At 45.0% G+C, this 21487-nt stretch overlaps 2 protein-coding genes across 3 annotated transcripts in view; one reads left to right on the top strand and one right to left on the bottom strand.

Annotated features, from left to right (window-relative positions):
* Positions 1-1979, top strand: part of LOC128441955 (NLR family CARD domain-containing protein 3-like) — a 69632-nt gene extending 67653 nt beyond the window's left edge. The window contains exon 9 of the mRNA XM_053424088.1: positions 927-1979. Coding sequence (XP_053280063.1) covers positions 927-942 — 16 coding nt within the window. The 3' untranslated portion in view covers positions 943-1979. The remainder of the gene's footprint in view (positions 1-926) is intronic.
* The window catches only part of LOC128441978 (COMM domain-containing protein 7), a 49187-nt gene that overhangs the window by 17042 nt on the left and 10658 nt on the right, over positions 1-21487 (bottom strand). The window contains exons 2-3 of one of the 2 annotated variants that reach the window (XM_053424125.1): positions 4822-4974; positions 2531-2642 (exon numbers count right to left, since the gene is read on the bottom strand). In XM_053424125.1, coding sequence (XP_053280100.1) covers positions 2531-2642; positions 4822-4893 — 184 coding nt within the window. In that variant the 5' untranslated portion in view covers positions 4894-4974. Of the gene's footprint in view, positions 1-2530; positions 2643-4821; positions 4975-21487 lie in introns of those variants that run through there. The other variant, XM_053424126.1, reaches the window with a different exon arrangement.

The raw sequence follows: 21487 nt of genomic DNA, 5'->3' as shown, positions 1-21487 counted from the left end.
CGGATAAGAGAAGTTTAAATCAACGTCTGGTTGGTTCAGTTGATCTCTAACTCACCCAGAACATCTCAATGTCTCCAGACTCATCCTGTCCCCAAAACACCAGATGACCTCAGCTTCCTGGAGACAGGTCCATGTGTGTGTCCTCAGAGAGAGTGAGACAGTGTGTGTCCTCAGGGACAGTGTGTGTCCTCAGAGTCAGTGAGACAGTGTGTGTCCTCAGAGACAGTGAGACAGTGTGTGTCCAAAGAGACAGTGAGACAGTGTGTGTCTTCTTGTCTTCCACTCGTCTTGTTAGTAAACAACAGATTCAGATCTCGTGGCCTCGAGTTATTTAACTCGTTCACACGTTATTATGTCGTGGTCACGTAATATATTTTGACCAGATGCCACCAGGGGGCGCTGTAACTTACACAAGCTGGACCACAGCTGACAGCCTCACACGAGGGACAGAGACGGTGTCGTCTTCATCTGATCTGAGACAGTTTGTCCTCTCACTTCATCAGTGAAGAACTGATCAGGTGGATCTTTGTCACAGCTCTGAGATCAGTGGGACTGAAGCCTCTCCTCATCACATGGTAACCAGGAGCTCTTTATACAGAGCAGAACCTCTGCTGAGGTCCATCTGTCTCCTCTGGTCCCAGTTTGTCAGAAGCAGATGTTCATCAACACACAGTGAAACATGGCTTCACCTGTAACAGCAGTAAATCCACCTCTCAGGTGTCCACTCTGCACTTTGACATGCAGAGGACACACACTGAGCTCTTAGCGTGTTCATTCCAACACGTGAACATGAAGCAGAGAGGAAGCTGCTCCACCTCTGAACAGGACTGAAGTCCCTGCTGCTCTTTCTACTGGATGAGCTGCATCACTGACTCACATCTGATGAAGTGAGTCTCTGTGACACTGATGTCTTCTTCTCTCAACAGGTGGAGGTGGCCTTAGTGGAGCTGAGTGTGAAGAGGACAGTGTGAAGAGGACAGTGTGAAGAGGACAGTGTGTGTGGACGGAGGCTGAGCTGTGTCCTGAGGATCCAGAGGCTGAAGCAGCAGCAGCTTGTGTGTAGTCTCCAATCTACACAACCCCTAATCTGCATGTGTTTGTGAGATGAAGCCGGAGCACCTGGAGAAAACATGGGGAGAACATGCAGACTCCACACAGGAAGACCCCATCTGAACCGGATTCAAACCAGCAACCTTCCTGCCCCGATTGTGTTTATTCACATGAAGAATGTGTTTATTGAAATGACACAACACAAGCAGAATATATAACCCCTCTATAAAGAGTCACATACAGTGTGTTTAAGTGTGTCTTTATTATTGTCCACCTTTGTCCCTCAGTGTGTCTCCATGTGTGTAGAACCACATTCTGTGTATATGTTTGTTTATGATCTTAAAGTTCCTGGATTCACGTCACAAATTGATTTAGTTCAACACAAAGTTCAACACATTGAAATCACTTTGAGTTTAAAATCAGAGTTTTGTCTTTGACACAAAAGATCAAAACTCTGGACTTAAAAATGGGACGTTTTCATTTCTGCATCAGGTGCAGAGCGGTGGTGGCTTTTCTACTTTTGACCCACAGGTGGCGCTGCAGTATAACAGCAGCACATCCCAGTCAAAGCCTTTATATTCAGTCTATGAGTCAAACACATGGATCATTTCCTCTGTGACAAACCAGATGTAACGAGAAGAGCACCACCTCACCTGGGAACAGGTGCATGCTGGGAAATAATTGATGATGGGAGGTTCCCAGCAGAGACAAGGGACAGAAAGTGTCTGAGAGACATTTTGTGCCTGTTGTGTTGAACAGTTTGTGTTATTTTGTGGAGACACTCAGTGTAACATGTGACTGTCGGCCATGTCTTCTCTGGACTCACACCAGTCTCTAGGTTGATCCGATGGCGGCGCGTGTAGACGCAGCGACCACTCACGCTTCTGAAAACGAGGTGTTTTGTTTACTTAATAAATGTTTGTCTGAAAGTTTGTTGTGTTGGTCTCGTCTGTCTGCGTCGGATTACAAGTACACACAACAAGCTCTCATGTGAAGGAAATTTCTAACTTATTTGAGGAAACAGAATAAAGTTTTTAGATTTTCTGTTTAGTTCAGACAGAATCAGTTACTTCAATGTCCAGCTCAGTGTTAATGTGAAGTGTTGCACTGTGGGACTGGTTAAAGTCTGATGCAGTTTATTATTAACTTGAACAAACGGTCATATCCACGTGTTTGTTCTAAAAAATGACTCTGATTTAAAAGTTCCCATCAACAATCACATGTTCCCTTTTCCAGCAAGATAAAAAATGAATTAGACTCGAGGCCCAGTGGCCGACGCCTCCACCGACAGCCCCTCCACGTGTCCCTGAGATCCTGCTTTCACAATAACATGAGGTCACAGTGACCTTGACCTTTGACCTCCTGAATATCATCAGTTTGTCAATCACGAATTAAGTTCAGAAGAGAAGAGACGACGGATGAAACCTCCGGCCCACTGGGTGGCGCCGGCGCGGTGGAATAGAGAGGAAAGCATCAGTACCTCTGAAGTCTGGTCCTGTGGAGCTGATGTGCATCCTCTTCTGACACTCGCCACAGCTCATCAGGAAGTGGGTCACCGCCTCTCTGGGCAGGAAGGCGTACGTCTCTGCAATCTGAGACACAGAGACACATCGTCTTTCATTCTGAAAACTAAAGTGACAGAGCTGCAGGTGTCCACTCGCCAACCACTGATCAAAACATTGGTGAGGTCACAGTGACCTTGACCTTTGACCTTTGACCAGCAAAATCGAATCGGTTAATCAGAGAGTCCAAGTGAACATGTGCGACAAATCTGAAAGAATTCCCCTGAGGTGATCCTGAGATATTTAATTCACAAGGAACAAGACCAGACTGAAATCAGCTGATAAATGAGTCCCCGGCCCCCTACAGGCTGACCTGATATTTAACCTTGACCTTTGACCTCCACGCACCAAATCTGAAGAAATTCCTTCAGATGATCTTAAGATTTGTTAAAATAGAGTTAAAACAGAAGCTGCTGGTCACTCTGTGTTGGTTCAGATGACAACACTTTATTATTTATTATTATCATTATTATTATCATTATTATATAATTATCATCATTATCATTATTTTCATTATTATCATCATTATTATTATCATTATCATCATCATTATTATCATTATTATTATATCATTATTATTATCATCATTATTATCATCATTGTCATTATTATCATTATTATCATCATTATTATCATTATTATTATATCATTATTATTATCATCATTATTATCATCATTATCATTATTATCATTATTATCATCATTATTATCATTATCATTATTATTATCATTATCATCATCATTATTATCATTATTATTATATCATTATTATTATCATCATTATCATTATTATCATTATTATCATCATTTCCATTATTATCATTTAATTTAATCACATTCATGTTGGAGATAATGTTTCTGACTTTGAGTCGTATGAATCAGTCCAGTTCTAAAACCTAATTTTATAAATCTGATAAATCAACACAGATATCAGAGTAAACAATAATTAACATCATGGTTATTATGGTTGTTGGTATGATGATGACATCACTGGATACCTCTCTATCTCATTTCTTATTATTTCCCAGAATGTGAGTGAAAGTTTCTGATTCAATGAATTATTCATGTCAAAGTCAAAAGCAACTTTATTCTGAGGGACTCTGAGATCAATGGTTTCTCTCCTCATGGCTCCAGACGGTCGACGCCCACACGTCAACGCCTGATTGGCCGAGAAGACGAGTTTCCTGTTTCAAGAGAACCTGCTGCAGACGTGAATTCATAAATCTACTGTGGGTGTGAATCTGCATAAATCACACTCTTATTCAGGAAGAGAGGCACAAAGGAAGGGTGGAGCACAGCCAGCGTGGCTGGAGGGGGGGTGCTCCAAAGCCTCCGTGCATGTGTGTGTGTGTGTGTGTAAGAAGGGGGGGGGGGGGGGGGGGGGGCGAAGGCAAGTGTCACTCACAGCCTCTGGTGAAGAACCTGAAGAACTGAACACAGTGACTCACTTCCTGGCTCTCACTGTATGTACAGTAAATATTGAAGGACACAATCCAAACCAAGTCTGTGCAAGAGACACAACTAAATAACAACATCAAGTAAAGGTTGATGAAGACGAAGAGGAGGGTGAGAAGAGTTTGAGATGAGAAGACCTGCACTTACAGTGTGTAACCAACAGAGGGCAGTGAACCTACACATCCGTCCTCACAACTCAAACCATGAAATGTAAATCATCAGGTCTGAAGGTTCAGCTCCTGGTCTGAGGAGCAGAGACCAGGAGGTGGTTGACCTCTGACCTCCAGCTCCTCAGTCCAGCTGTTTGAAAGAAGCTGTTCACACGACCAGTGAATCAAACCCAGAATCTTCAGTTTATTATCACAAACACAGAAAAGTACTGAAACTAAGAAAAGGCTCAGTTTAGTTTGAAAAATTACTTAATCCAAAAATATATGATTCTATTTATCTGCTAATTTATCTTTTTACTAATTTTACAACTCACAGAATTTGTTTTTTATCTATTGAACGTAATGAAAAACCCTGAAGTGAAGAATCCGGTTTAGATTCTGGTGTGAAACTGAAACTGGATCAGAGGAAAAAACAGACAGAAAAAGAGGAATGAAGCCAAACTGAAGAGGAAGAGAGAGAGAGGGGGGGGGGTGAAGCAACAGACGACACGAGTTATGAAAGAGAGAATCCAGGAGGGCGGAGGGCGGAGCGGGTGAGCCACCGTCACGGACGACAGCAAAGGTTCACATGTTCGAACACTTACAGCTTTGTAGGTTTTCTTCTGGCCGGCGTGTTTGGGAGCTTTGGCCGGATCGCTGCTGATCTCCACGTGCATGGAGAAGATGATGGAGAAGAAGTCCTCCACCACCGCCACGCGCTTGAGGGACGAGTCCGGCCCGGAGACACTGTCCACACACTGGGGACAGACAGAGGACAGACTGTCCTTTATTCTGGAAACTTGACCTTTAAAGGTCGTTTTACATCATAATAAACTTTTAACAGAAATACAGTTTCTCTAAAAACAACAATTTCCTTTATTGTGTAATGTGTGAAGTAAATACATGATGTTTAATAACAGTCACAACCTTTTAGAGGAATAATAAATAAATAATGACTTGCTGCATTTCCAAACCAGCCTGTTGCTAGGATACATGGGGTACATTCAGAGAAAGCTAACTGCCCTTCTCTCACACACACACACACACACACACACACACACACACACACACACACACACACACACACACACACACACACACACACACACACACACACACACACACACACACACACACACACACACACACACACACACAGTAATGACTTCACACAACATGAGTAAACACTAGATACTGCACAAAGTTAATGGAAATATTTTCTATAGGGAACGTCTGAGGAGACAAAGTCAAAAAACTGCAAGATAGAAGTTTACAGTAACGTCAATCGGTCAGAGGACATCATGTCTCTGGGTCAGAACACAGGACATCAAGTCTCTGGGTAAGAGGACATCAGGTCTCTGGGTCAGAACACAGGACATCAGGTCTCTGGGTAAGAGGACATCAGGTCTCTGGGTCAGAACACAGGACATCAGGTCTCTGGGTAAGAGGACATCAGGTCTCTGGGTCAGAACACAGGACATCATGTCTCTGGGTCAGAACACAGGACATCAAGTCTCTGGGTCAGAACACATCATGTCTCTGGGTCAGAACACAGGACATCAAGTCTCTGGGTAAGAGGACATCAGGTCTCTGGGTCAGAACACAGGACATCATGTCTCTGGGTCAGAACACAGGACATCATGTCTCTGGGTCAGAACACATCATGTCTCTGGGTCAGAACATATTAAACTAGTTTGTAATCCTGCTGGGCATCGAACTCTTTCCTTTCAGTGACACTGCGGCTCAGGGGGTCGAGCGGGTCGTCCACTAACCACACAGCCGGGGGTTGGACCCACGGCTCTGCCAGGGTGTGACCGGTGTGTGAAGCCCTGACGTGTGAATGTGTCTTCTTCTAAAGGTTCAACTCAATGAATTCAACCATTCACCTGAACAGTTGATCATCATGTGATCAGCTCCTGAGCCAATGAGCAGCTCCACCTGGACGTCAACAGATCAGCGTCACGTGAAGAAGACGAACCAGAACAGAGGACATTCATTCAGTGGGTTGAAGACACAAGCTGAGGGCAGCAGGTGAAACCGTCTGAAGCAGAAATGAAACCGTGACATCGTGACTCATCGATGTCTTTCTTCACATCCTGAGTTTGTCTCTGCTCGTGTCTTCCTGTCTTCTCTCTTCTGTCCACAGGACAGGATGAAGACTGGATTCAGGTCTGAAGGACAGAGACGCTTCAGGACACAGAGGACGACTCGGAGCCTCATGTCCCAACACACGTGTCCTTAACGTGACCAGTGACTCACTGGACTTTCACCAGTTCTCTCAGGTCAAACCTGATGAGGGAGTTTTGAACTGTTAGATCTGCTGCTGTTCAGATTTATAATAAATATATAAATTACACCTCATAATTATGTTGACTTTATTCTGTTTGATTATGATTCTAAATGAATACACCTGCTGAGGGAGCGTCTTGCTGGATTTAACTGTTGTCTCCAGCTCGTCCTCCAGCTCCTGCAGCTCTTTTCTACTTCACACAAATAACAAAGATGTTAACGAACTGGATTCAACACTAATATCAATTCTATAAAGTTGTGTCTGTGCTGAGCTGCAGTTGATTCCTTGGAGCGTCAGTTTGGTGTAGATGTTGTGATAATGATGGTGATTACAATCAGGGCGACGCTGATGATGCTGTTGAGGACACGCCCACAAATCTGAGCCTAGCTAATTAACCAGCGGGCAGAGAGGGGCATTGTGGGAAAGAAGGGAGGGGTCTGTGGGGAGAAGAGGGGGATGCTGGAGGGAGGTGGGGGGAGGGGGAAGGTAGATGAACGAGGAGGAAGAGGAAAGACGTGATAATGAGAAGTCAGTCGCCCCCCCCCCCCCCACCCAGAGACCTACTCTGAACCAGTGTGAGAACCAGCAGGAAAATGAAACCATCATTGATTCTCCATTTAACCAGTCAGCTCCACCGCAGACATTCAGGTGTCAGGACCATCAGGACCATCGGGAGCCAACATTTTGAGTTTCACCAGATAACGTGTCACTTTATTAATCTGATCCTGGTTCCTCTTCTTCACGAGTTCCCTGCAGGAGAAGCTCATTTCTTTTTACTGGAGTAATTCCAGGAGAAACCCTGAAGGACATTTTGAACCAGAAGAAACCAAACGACTTCTCCTTCAGACTCTGATCCTTTGTTAGTGTTCATAACCTCATGAACGATGCCTGGTGGCTGCGTGGTGTTAATATGGCAGCCTGGCTTTCAGATGGGGGGGGGGGGGGGGGGGGTTGAGGAGAGGAGGAGGACACAGGAGGGACGAAGCTGGAGACTGAAGCCTCGCAGTGTAATTAAGATATGTGTTAATTTATTTTTAACCTCGCTGTGGCCAGAGGAGCTGCTCACCATGGAAACAGGAGACAGGGTCGGGGGTGAGGGGGGGGGAGCGCCCCCCCCCCCCCTCACCCACGTACCTCTCTTCTCCACTGGGGGATATTCTTTATGTTTTACAACTACACAATATTACAGATGCTCCACAGGAGGAATGTTTCCTGTCAGAGTTCTAAATTCATTCAAACCAAAGGAAACTACTAAAAAACTAATTAACTAATTAATTAAAGATAATACTATTAAATGATATCAGACTTCTTAACACAAAGTAAGCCTGAATTAAATGAATCACTGACGTGTAGACTTTGCATTAAATTAAAGTTTCACTTTCAGAGCAAAGTACATGATTTAAAGTGTTTTATTAAATCACTGCTTAATAAAATTAATTTTAATCTGTTGCATCAACTGGAAGTTTGAAGGTAAATTTCTATTCACAACTTTATTCTGCTCCAAACATTAACACAAACATGCAACACAAAACTTTCAACAGTGAAAAGTGAAGAAGGTATTTATATAGAAATGTCAAAGTTTATTATTTTAATTAGTTTGTGTTGAAACGACGAGCGGCTGAGACGTTAAATCTGTGAAGTCATAGCAACCGTCTGAATTCAGCTTCAGTTATTAAAACTCCGAACACGATCTGAAGATTAATCACGTTCTTCTGTTTCTTATCATAACCAATTAGAAGAGAAAACTTTTCTGACCTTTTAAAACTTTGTTGGCCAAAGTTTGAACAAGACAAAAACGTGTGAGCCGCTGTCAGAGTTTGAATCCCATAACTCACCCCCCCCCCCTCTGTGTGTGTCTGTGTGAGACATGCTGCTCCTGACACAAACACAACAACTGTCACTATAAACCAACAACTTGTCACCTCAAGTCTTCAGTGATTTGAATTCATACAAACATAATGTGTGTTGAATAAAAATAAAACAAAGTATATATAAATGTACTAGAAGTTCAGTTCCAGTGTGATGACATCACAGAGCTGAGCAGCTCCACTGAAGTTCTGATCATGAGCAGAAACAAGAGCACAAACGAGCAGGTCCACTCAGGGTCACTGACATTACCCAGAAGCCACTGCTGCGTCGGCCTTCTGCCCAACGCTAACATGACGACGTCACAGAGTTCATCTTTACGTCTCTATTGTTTCCCAGCAGCGTGTCCACTGCTCACACACACACACACACACACACACACACACACACACACACACACACACACACACACACACACACAGGAGGGTAGGACACACACACATGCTCACACAGAGACACACAACCAGAGTCCAACCAATTTCTGTCAAATACATTTTTTTATGATGACAGAATAAGAGACTCTTTGACACTGAGACCTGATGGAGCCCCCCCCCCCTTCAACACAGACACACACACACACTCACACTCACAAACACACATTTCCCATCATGCCGTTAGGTGCTGATAACAGTCTACATGTGACTCTACGTGTCACATGACCACATTAACACTCTACAGGTCACATGACCACATTAACACTCTACATGTCACATGACCACATTAACACTCTACAGGTCACATGACCACATTAACACTCTACAGGTCACATGACCACATTAACACTCTACATGTCACATGAACACATTAACACTCTACAGGTCACATGACCACATTAACACTCTACATGTCACATGACCACATTAACACTCTACATGTCACATGACCACATTAACACTCTACATGTCACATGACCACATTAACACTCTAGAGGTCACATGACCACATCAACGCTCTACATGTCACATGACCACATTAACACTCTAGAGGTCACATGACCACATTAACACTCTACAGGTCACATGACCACATTAACACTCTAGAGGTCACATGACCACATCAACGCTCTACATGTCACATGACCACATTAACACTCTACAGGTCACATGACCACATTAACACTCTACATGTCACATGACCACATTAACACTCTACAGGTCACATGACCACATTAACACTCTACATGTCACATGACCACATTAACACTCTACAGGTCACATGACCACATCAACACTCTACATGTCACATGACCACATTAACACTCTACAGGTCACATGACCACATTAACACTCTACATGTCACATGACCACATTAACACTCTACATGTCACATGACCACATTAACACTCTACAGGTCACATGACCACATCAACGCTCTACAGGTCACATGACCACATCAACGCTCTACATGGCACATGACCACATCAACGCTCTACATGTCACATGACCACATCAACGCTCTACATGTCACATGACCACATTAACACTCTACAGGTCACATGACCACATTAACACTCTACATGTCACATGAACACATTAACACTCTACAGGTCACATGACCACATTAACACTCTACATGTCACATGACCACATTAACACTCTACATGTCACATGACCACATTAACACTCTACAGGTCACATGACCACATCAACGCTCTACAGGTCACATGACCACATCAACACTCTACATGGCACATGACCACATCAACGCTCTACATGTCACATGACCACATCAACGCTCTACATGTCACATGACCACATCAACGCTCTACAGGTCACATGACCACATCAACACTCTACATGTCACATGACCACATCAACGCTCTACATGTCACATGACCACATCAACGCTCTACATGTCAAATGACCACATCAACGCTCTACAGGTCACATGACCACATCAACGCTCTACAGGTCACATGACCACATCAACGCTCTACAGGTCACATTACCACATCAACGCTCTACAGGTCACATGACCACATCAACGCTCTACATGTCACATGACCACATCAACACTCTACAGGTCACATGACCACATCAACGCTCTACAGGTCACATGACCACATCAACGCTCTACAGGTCACATGACCACATCAACGCTCTACAGGTCACATGACCACATCAACGCTCTACATGTCACATGACCACATCAACGCTCTACAGGTCACATGACCACATCAACGCTCTACAGGTCACATGACCACATCAACGCTCTACAGGTCACATGACCACATCAACGCTCTACATGTCACATGACCACATCAACGCTCTACATGTCACATGACCACATCAACGCTCTACATGTCAAATGACCACATCAACGCTCTACAGGTCACATGACCACATCAACGCTCTACATGTCACATGACCACATCAACGCTCTACATGTCACTTGACCACATCAACGCTCTACATGTCACATGACCACATCAACGCTCTACATGTCACATGACCACATCAACGCTCTACATGTCACATGACCACATCAACGCTCTACATGTCACATGAACACATCAACGCTCTACAGGTCACATGACCACATCAACACTCTACATGTCACATGACCACATCAACGCTCTACAGGTCACATGACCACATCAACGCTCTACAGGTCACATGACCACATCAACGCTCTACATGTCACATGACCACATCAACGCTCTACATGTCACATGACCACATCAACACTCTACAGGTCACATGACCACATTAACACTCTACAGGTCACATGACCACATCAACGCTCTGCAGGTCACATGACCACATCAACGCTCTACATGTCACATGACCACATTAACACTCTACAGGTCACATGACCACATTAACACTCTACAGGTCACATGACCACATTAACACTCTACAGGTCACATGACCACATCAACGCTCTGCAGGTCACATGACCACATCAACGCTCTACATGTCACATGACCACATCAACGCTCTACATGTCACATGACCACATCAACGCTCTACAGGTCACATGACCACATCAACACTCTACAGGTCACATGACCACATTAACACTCTACAGGTCACATGACCACATCAACGCTCTGCAGGTCACATGACCACATCAACGCTCTACAGGTCACATGACCACATCAACGCTCTGCAGGTCACATGACCACATCAACACTCTACATGTCACAAGACCACATTAACACTCTACATGTCACATGACCACATTAACACTCTACAGGTCACATGACCACATTAACACTCTACATGTCACAAGACCACATTAACACTCTACATGTCACATGACCACATTAACACTCTACAGGTCACATGACCACATCAACGCTCTGCAGGTCACATGACCACATCAACACTCTACAAATCACATGACCACATCAACACTCTACATGGCACATGACCACATCAACGCTCTGCAGGTCACATGACCACATCAACGCTCTGCAGGTCACATGACCACATCAACGCTCTACAGGTCACATGACCACATCAACGCTCTACATGTCACATGAACACATCAACACTCTACAGGTCACATGACCACATCAACACTCTACATGTCACATGACCACATCAACGCTCTACAGGTCACATGACCACATCAACGCTCTACAGGTCACATGACCACATCAACGCTCTACATGTCACATGACCACATCAACACTCTACAGGTCACATGACCACATTAACACTCTACAGGTCACATGACCACATTAACACTCTACAGGTCACATGACCACATCAACGCTCTACAGGTCACATGACCACATCAACACTCTACAGGTCACATGACCACATTAACACTCTACAGGTCACATGACCACATTAACACTCTACAGGTCACATGACCACATCAACGCTCTACAGGTCACATGACCACATCAACGCTCTACAGGTCACATGACCACATCAACGCTCTACATGTCACATGACCACATCAACACTCTACAGGTCACATGACCACATTAACACTCTACAGGTCACATGACCACATTAACACTCTACAGGTCACATGACCACATCAACGCTCTACAGGTCACATGACCACATCAACGCTCTACATGTCACATGACCACATCAACGCTCTACATGTCACTTGACCACATCAACACTCTATGTCACATGACCACATCAACGCTCTACATGTCACATGACCACATCAACGCTCTACATGTCACATGACCACATCAACGCTCTACATGTCACATGAACACATCAACACTCTACAGGTCACATGACCACATCAACACTCTACATGTCACATGACCACATCAACGCTCTACAGGTCACATGACCACATCAACGCTCTACAGGTCACATGACCACATCAACGCTCTAGATGTCACATGACCACATCAACACTCTACAGGTCACATGACCACATTAACACTCTACAGGTCACATGACCACATTAACACTCTACAGGTCACATGACCACATCAACGCTCTACATGTCACATGACCACATTAACACTCTACAGGTCACATGACCACATCAACGCTCTACATGTCACATGACCACATCAACGCTCTACAGGTCACATGACCACATCAACACTCTACATGTCACATGACCACATCAACGCTCTACATGTCACATGACCACATCAACGCTCTACATGTCAAATGACCACATCAACGCTCTACAGGTCACATGACCACATCAACGCTCTACAGGTCACATGACCACATCAACGCTCTACAGGTCACATGACCACATCAACGCTCTACAGGTCACATGACCACATCAACGCTCTACATGTCACATGACCACATCAACACTCTACAGGTCACATGACCACATCAACGCTCTACAGGTCACATGACCACATCAACGCTCTACAGGTCACATGACCACATCAACGCTCTACAGGTCACATGACCACATCAACGCTCTACATGTCACATGACCACATCAACGCTCTACAGGTCACATGACCACATCAACGCTCTACAGGTCACATGACCACATCAACGCTCTACAGGTCACATGACCACATCAACGCTCTACATGTCACATGACCACATCAACGCTCTACATGTCACATGACCACATCAACGCTCTACATGTCAAATGACCACATCAACACTCTACAGGTCACATGACCACATCAACGCTCTACATGTCACATGACCACATCAACGCTCTACATGTCACTTGACCACATCAACACTCTATGTCACATGACCACATCAACGCTCTACATGTCACATGACCACATCAACGCTCTACATGTCACATGACCACATCAACGCTCTACATGTCACATGAACACATCAACACTCTACAGGTCACATGACCACATCAAAACTCTACATGTCACATGACCACATCAACGCTCTACAGGTCACATGACCACATCAACGCTCTACAGGTCACATGACCACATCAACGCTCTACATGTCACATGACCACATCAACACTCTACAGGTCACATGACCACATTAACACTCTACAGGTCACATGACCACATTAACACTCTACAGGTCACATGACCACATCAACGCTCTACATGTCACATGACCACATCAACGCTCTACATGTCACATGACCACATCAACGCTCTACATGTCACATGACCACATCAACGCTCTACATGTCAAATGACCACATCAACACTCTACAGGTCACATGACCACATCAACGCTCTACATGTCACATGACCACATCAACGCTCTACATGTCACTTGACCACATCAACACTCTATGTCACATGACCACATCAACGCTCTACATGTCACATGACCACATCAACGCTCTACATGTCACATGACCACATCAACGCTCTACATGTCACATGAACACATCAACACTCTACAGGTCACATGACCACATCAAAACTCTACATGTCACATGACCACATCAACGCTCTACAGGTCACATGACCACATCAACGCTCTACAGGTCACATGACCACATCAACGCTCTACATGTCACATGACCACATCAACACTCTACAGGTCACATGACCACATTAACACTCTACAGGTCACATGACCACATTAACACTCTACAGGTCACATGACCACATCAACGCTCTACATGTCACATGACCACATCAACGCTCTGCAGGTCACATGACCACATCAACGCTCTACATGTCACATGACCACATCAACGCTCTACAGGTCACATGACCACATAAACACTCTACATGTCACATGACCACATTAACACTCTACAGGTCACATGACCACATTAACACTCTACAGGTCACATGACCACATTAACACTCTACAGGTCACATGACCACATTAACACTCTACATGTCACATGAACACATTAACACTCTACAGGTCACATGACCACATTAACACTCTACATGTCACATGACCACATTAACACTCTACATGTCACATGACCACATTAACACTCTACATGTCACATGACCACATTAACACTCTAGAGGTCACATGACCACATCAACGCTCTACATGTCACATGACCACATTAACACTCTAGAGGTCACATGACCACATTAACACTCTACAGGTCACATGACCACATTAACACTCTAGAGGTCACATGACCACATCAACGCTCTACATGTCACATGACCACATTAACACTCTACAGGTCACATGACCACATTAACACTCTACATGTCACATGAACACATTAACACTCTACAGGTCACATGACCACATTAACACTCTACATGTCACATGACCACATTAACACTCTACATGTCACATGACCACATTAACACTCTACAGGTCACATGACCACATCAACGCTCTACAGGTCACATGACCACATCAACACTCTACATGGCACATGACCACATCAACGCTCTACATGTCACATGACCACATCAACGCTCTGCAGGTCACATGACCACATCAACGCTCTACATGTCACATGACCACATCAACGCTCTACATGTCACATGACCACATCAACGCTCTACATGTCACATGACCACATCAACGCTCTACATGTCAAATGACCACATCAACGCTCTACAGGTCACATGACCACATCAACGCTCTACAGGTCACATGACCACATCAACGCTCTACAGGTCACATGACCACATCAACGCTCTACAGGTCACATGACCACATCAACGCTCTACATGTCACATGACCACATCAACACTCTACAGGTCACATGACCACATCAACGCTCTACAGGTCACATGACCACATCAACGCTCTACAGGTCACATGACCACATCAACGCTCTACAGGTCACATGACCACATCAACGCTCTACAGGTCACATGACCACATCAACGCTCTACATGTCACATGACCACATCAACGCTCTACAGGTCACATGACCACATCAACGCTCTACAGGTCACATGACCACATCAACGCTCTACAGGTCACATGACCACATCAACGCTCTACATGTCACATGACCACATCAACGCTCTACATGTCACATGACCACATCAACGCTCTACATGTCAAATGACCACATCAACACTCTACAGGTCACATGACCACATCAACGCTCTACATGTCACATGACCACATCAACGCTCTACATGTCACTTGACCACATCAACACTCTATGTCACATGACCACATCAACGCTCTACATGTCACATGACCACATCAACGCTCTACATGTCACATGACCACATCAACGCTCTACATGTCACATGACCACATCAACGCTCTACATGTCACATGACCACATCAACGCTCTACATGTCACATGACCACATCAACACTCTACAGGTCACATGACCACATTAACACTCTACAGGTCACATGACCACATCAACGCTCTGCAGGTCACATGACCACATCAACGCTCTACATGTCACATGACCACATTAACACTCTACAGGTCACATGACCACATTAACACTCTACAGGTCACATGACCACATTAACACTCTACAGGTCACATGACCACATCAACGCTCTGCAGGTCACATGACCACATCAACGCTCTACATGTCACATGACCACATCAACGCTCTACATGTCACATGACCACATCAACGCTCTACAGGTCACATGACCACATCAACACTCTACAGGTCACATGACCACATTAACACTCTACAGGTCACATGACCACATCAACGCTCTGCAGGTCACATGACCACATCAACGCTCTACAGGTCACATGACCACATCAACGCTCTGCAGGTCACATGACCACATCAACACTCTACATGTCACAAGACCACATTAACACTCTACATGTCACATGACCACATTAACACTCTACAGGTCACATGACCACATTAACACTCTACATGTCACAAGACCACATTAACACTCTACATGTCACATGACCACATTAACACTCTACAGGTCACATGACCACATCAACGCTCTGCAGGTCACATGACCACATCAACACTCTACAAATCACATGACCACATCAACACTCTACATGGCACATGACCACATCAACGCTCTGCAGGTCACATGACCACATCAACGCTCTGCAGGTCACATGACCACATCAACGCTCTACAGGTCACATGACCACATCAACGCTCTACATGTCACATGAACACATCAACACTCTACAGGTCACATGACCACATCAACACTCTACATGTCACATGACCACATCAACGCTCTACAGGTCACATGACCACATCAACGCTCTACAGGTCACATGACCACATCAACGCTCTACATGTCACATGACCACATCAACACTCTACAGGTCACATGACCACATTAACACTCTACAGGTCACATGACCACATTAACACTCTACAGGTCACATGACCACATCAACGCTCTACAGGTCACATGACCACATCAACACTCTACAGGTCACATGACCACATTAACACTCTACAGGTCACATGACCACATTAACACTCTACAGGTCACATGACCACATCAACGCTCTACAGGTCACATGACCACATCAACGCTCTACAGGTCACATGACCACATCAACGCTCTACATGTCACATGACCACATCAACACTCTACAGGTCACATGACCACATTAACACTCTACAGGTCACATGACCACATTAACACTCTACAGGTCACATGACCACATCAACGCTCTACAGGTCACATGACCACATCAACGCTCTACATGTCACATGACCACATCAACGCTCTACATGTCACTTGACCACATCAACACTCTATGTCACATGACCACATCAACGCTCTACATGTCACATGACCACATCAACGCTCTACATGTCACATGACCACATCAACGCTCTACATGTCACATGAACACATCAACACTCTACAGGTCACATGACCACATCAACACTCTACATGTCACATGACCACATCAACGCTCTACAGGTCACATGACCACATCAACGCTCTACAGGTCACATGACCACATCAACGCTCTAGATGTCACATGACCACATCAACACTCTACAGGTCACATGACCACATTAACACTCTACAGGTCACATGACCACATTAACACTCTACAGGTCACATGACCACATCAACGCTCTACATGTCACATGACCACATTAACACTCTACAGGTCACATGACCACATCAACGCTCTACAGGTCACATGACCACATCAACACTCTACATGGCACATGACCACATCAACGCTCTACATGTCACATGACCACATCAACGCTCTGCAGGTCACATGACCACATCAACGCTCTACATGTCACATGACCACATCAACGCTCTACAGGTCACATGACCACATCAACACTCTACATGTCACATGACCACATCAACGCTCTACATGTCACATGACCACATCAACGCTCTACATGTCAAATGACCACATCAACGCTCTACAGGTCACATGACCACATCAACGCTCTACAGGTCACATGACCACATCAACGCTCTACAGGTCACATGACCACATCAACGCTCTACAGGTCACATGACCACATCAACGCTCTACATGTCACATGACCACATCAACACTCTACAGGTCACATGACCACATCAACGCTCTACAGGTCACATGACCACATCAACGCTCTACAGGTCACATGACCACATCAACGCTCTACAGGTCACATGACCACATCAACGCTCTACATGTCACATGACCACATCAACGCTCTACAGGTCACATGACCACATCAACGCTCTACAGGTCACATGACCACATCAACGCTCTACAGGTCACATGACCACATCAACGCTCTACATGTCACATGACCACATCAACGCTCTACATGTCACATGACCACATCAACGCTCTACATGTCAAATGACCACATCAACACTCTACAGGTCACATGACCACATCAACGCTCTACATGTCACATGACCACATCAACGCTCTACATGTCACTTGACCACATCAACACTCTATGTCACATGACCACATCAACGCTCTACATGTCACATGACCACATCAACGCTCTACATGTCACATGACCACATCAACGCTCTACATGTCACATGAACACATCAACACTCTACAGGTCACATGACCACATCAAAACTCTACATGTCACATGACCACATCAACGCTCTACAGGTCACATGACCACATCAACGCTCTACAGGTCACATGACCACATCAACGCTCTACATGTCACATGACCACATCAACACTCTACAGGTCACATGACCACATTAACACTCTACAGGTCACATGACCACATTAACACTCTACAGGTCACATGACCACATCAACGCTCTACATGTCACATGACCACATCAACGCTCTACATGTCACATGACCACATCAACGCTCTACATGTCACATGACCACATCAACGCTCTACATGTCAAATGACCACATCAACACTCTACAGGTCACATGACCACATCAACGCTCTACATGTCACATGACCACATCAACGCTCTACATGTCACTTGACCACATCAACACTCTATGTCACATGACCACATCAACGCTCTACATGTCACATGACCACATCAACGCTCTACATGTCACATGACCACATCAACGCTCTACATGTCACATGAACACATCAACACTCTACAGGTCACATGACCACATCAAAACTCTACATGTCACATGACCACATCAACGCTCTACAGGTCACATGACCACATCAACGCTCTACAGGTCACATGACCACATCAACGCTCTACATGTCACATGACCACATCAACACTCTACAGGTCACATGACCACATTAACACTCTACAGGTCACATGACCACATTAACACTCTACAGGTCACATGACCACATCAACGCTCTACATGTCACATGACCACATCAACGCTCTGCAGGTCACATGACCACATCAACGCTCTACATGTCACATGACCACATCAACGCTCTACAGGTCACATGACCACATAAACACTCTACATGTCACATGACCACATTAACACTCTACAGGTCACATGACCACATTAACACTCTACAGGTCACATGACCACATTAACACTCTACAGGTCACATGACCACATTAACACTCTACATGTCACATGAACACATTAACACTCTACAGGTCACATGACCACATTAACACTCTACATGTCACATGACCACATTAACACTCTACATGTCACATGACCACATTAACACTCTACATGTCACATGACCACATTAACACTCTAGAGGTCACATGACCACATCAACGCTCTACATGTCACATGACCACATTAACACTCTAGAGGTCACATGACCACATTAACACTCTACAGGTCACATGACCACATTAACACTCTAGAGGTCACATGACCACATCAACGCTCTACATGTCACATGACCACATTAACACTCTACAGGTCACATGACCACATTAACACTCTACATGTCACATGAACACATTAACACTCTACAGGTCACATGACCACATTAACACTCTACATGTCACATGACCACATTAACACTCTACATGTCACATGACCACATTAACACTCTACAGGTCACATGACCACATCAACGCTCTACAGGTCACATGACCACATCAACACTCTACATGGCACATGACCACATCAACGCTCTACATGTCACATGACCACATCAACGCTCTGCAGGTCACATGACCACATCAACGCTCTACATGTCACATGACCACATCAACGCTCTACATGTCACATGACCACATCAACGCTCTACATGTCACATGACCACATCAACGCTCTACATGTCAAATGACCACATCAACGCTCTACAGGTCACATGACCACATCAACGCTCTACAGGTCACATGACCACATCAACGCTCTACAGGTCACATGACCACATCAACGCTCTACAGGTCACATGACCACATCAACGCTCTACATGTCACATGACCACATCAACACTCTACAGGTCACATGACCACATCAACGCTCTACAGGTCACATGACCACATCAACGCTCTACAGGTCACATGACCACATCAACGCTCTACAGGTCACATGACCACATCAACGCTCTACAGGTCACATGACCACATCAACGCTCTACATGTCACATGACCACATCAACGCTCTACAGGTCACATGACCACATCAACGCTCTACAGGTCACATGACCACATCAACGCTCTACAGGTCACATGACCACATCAACGCTCTACATGTCACATGACCACATCAACGCTCTACATGTCACATGACCACATCAACGCTCTACATGTCAAATGACCACATCAACACTCTACAGGTCACATGACCACATCAACGCTCTACATGTCACATGACCACATCAACGCTCTACATGTCACTTGACCACATCAACACTCTATGTCACATGACCACATCAACGCTCTACATGTCACATGACCACATCAACGCTCTACATGTCACATGACCACATCAACGCTCTACATGTCACATGAACACATCAACACTCTACAGGTCACATGACCACATCAACACTCTACATGTCACATGACCACATCAACGCTCTACAGGTCACATGACCACATCAACGCTCTACAGGTCACATGACCACATCAACGCTCTACATGTCACATGACCACATCAACACTCTACAGGTCACATGACCACATTAACACTCTACAGGTCACATGACCACATTAACACTCTACAGGTCACATGACCACATCAACGCTCTACAGGTCACATGACCACATCAACACTCTACAGGTCACATGACCACATTAACACTCTACAGGTCACATGACCACATTAACACTCTACAGGTCACATGACCACATCAACGCTCTACAGGTCACATGACCACATCAACGCTCTACAGGTCACATGACCACATCAACGCTCTACATGTCACATGACCACATCAACAC

The sequence above is a fragment of the Pleuronectes platessa genome, chromosome 6, assembly GCF_947347685.1.
Source record: "Pleuronectes platessa chromosome 6, fPlePla1.1, whole genome shotgun sequence".
NCBI lineage: Eukaryota > Metazoa > Chordata > Actinopteri > Pleuronectiformes > Pleuronectidae > Pleuronectes > Pleuronectes platessa.
The sequence above is the reverse complement of the archived record's forward strand: the minus strand, read 5'-3'. Positions and strand labels throughout refer to the sequence as shown.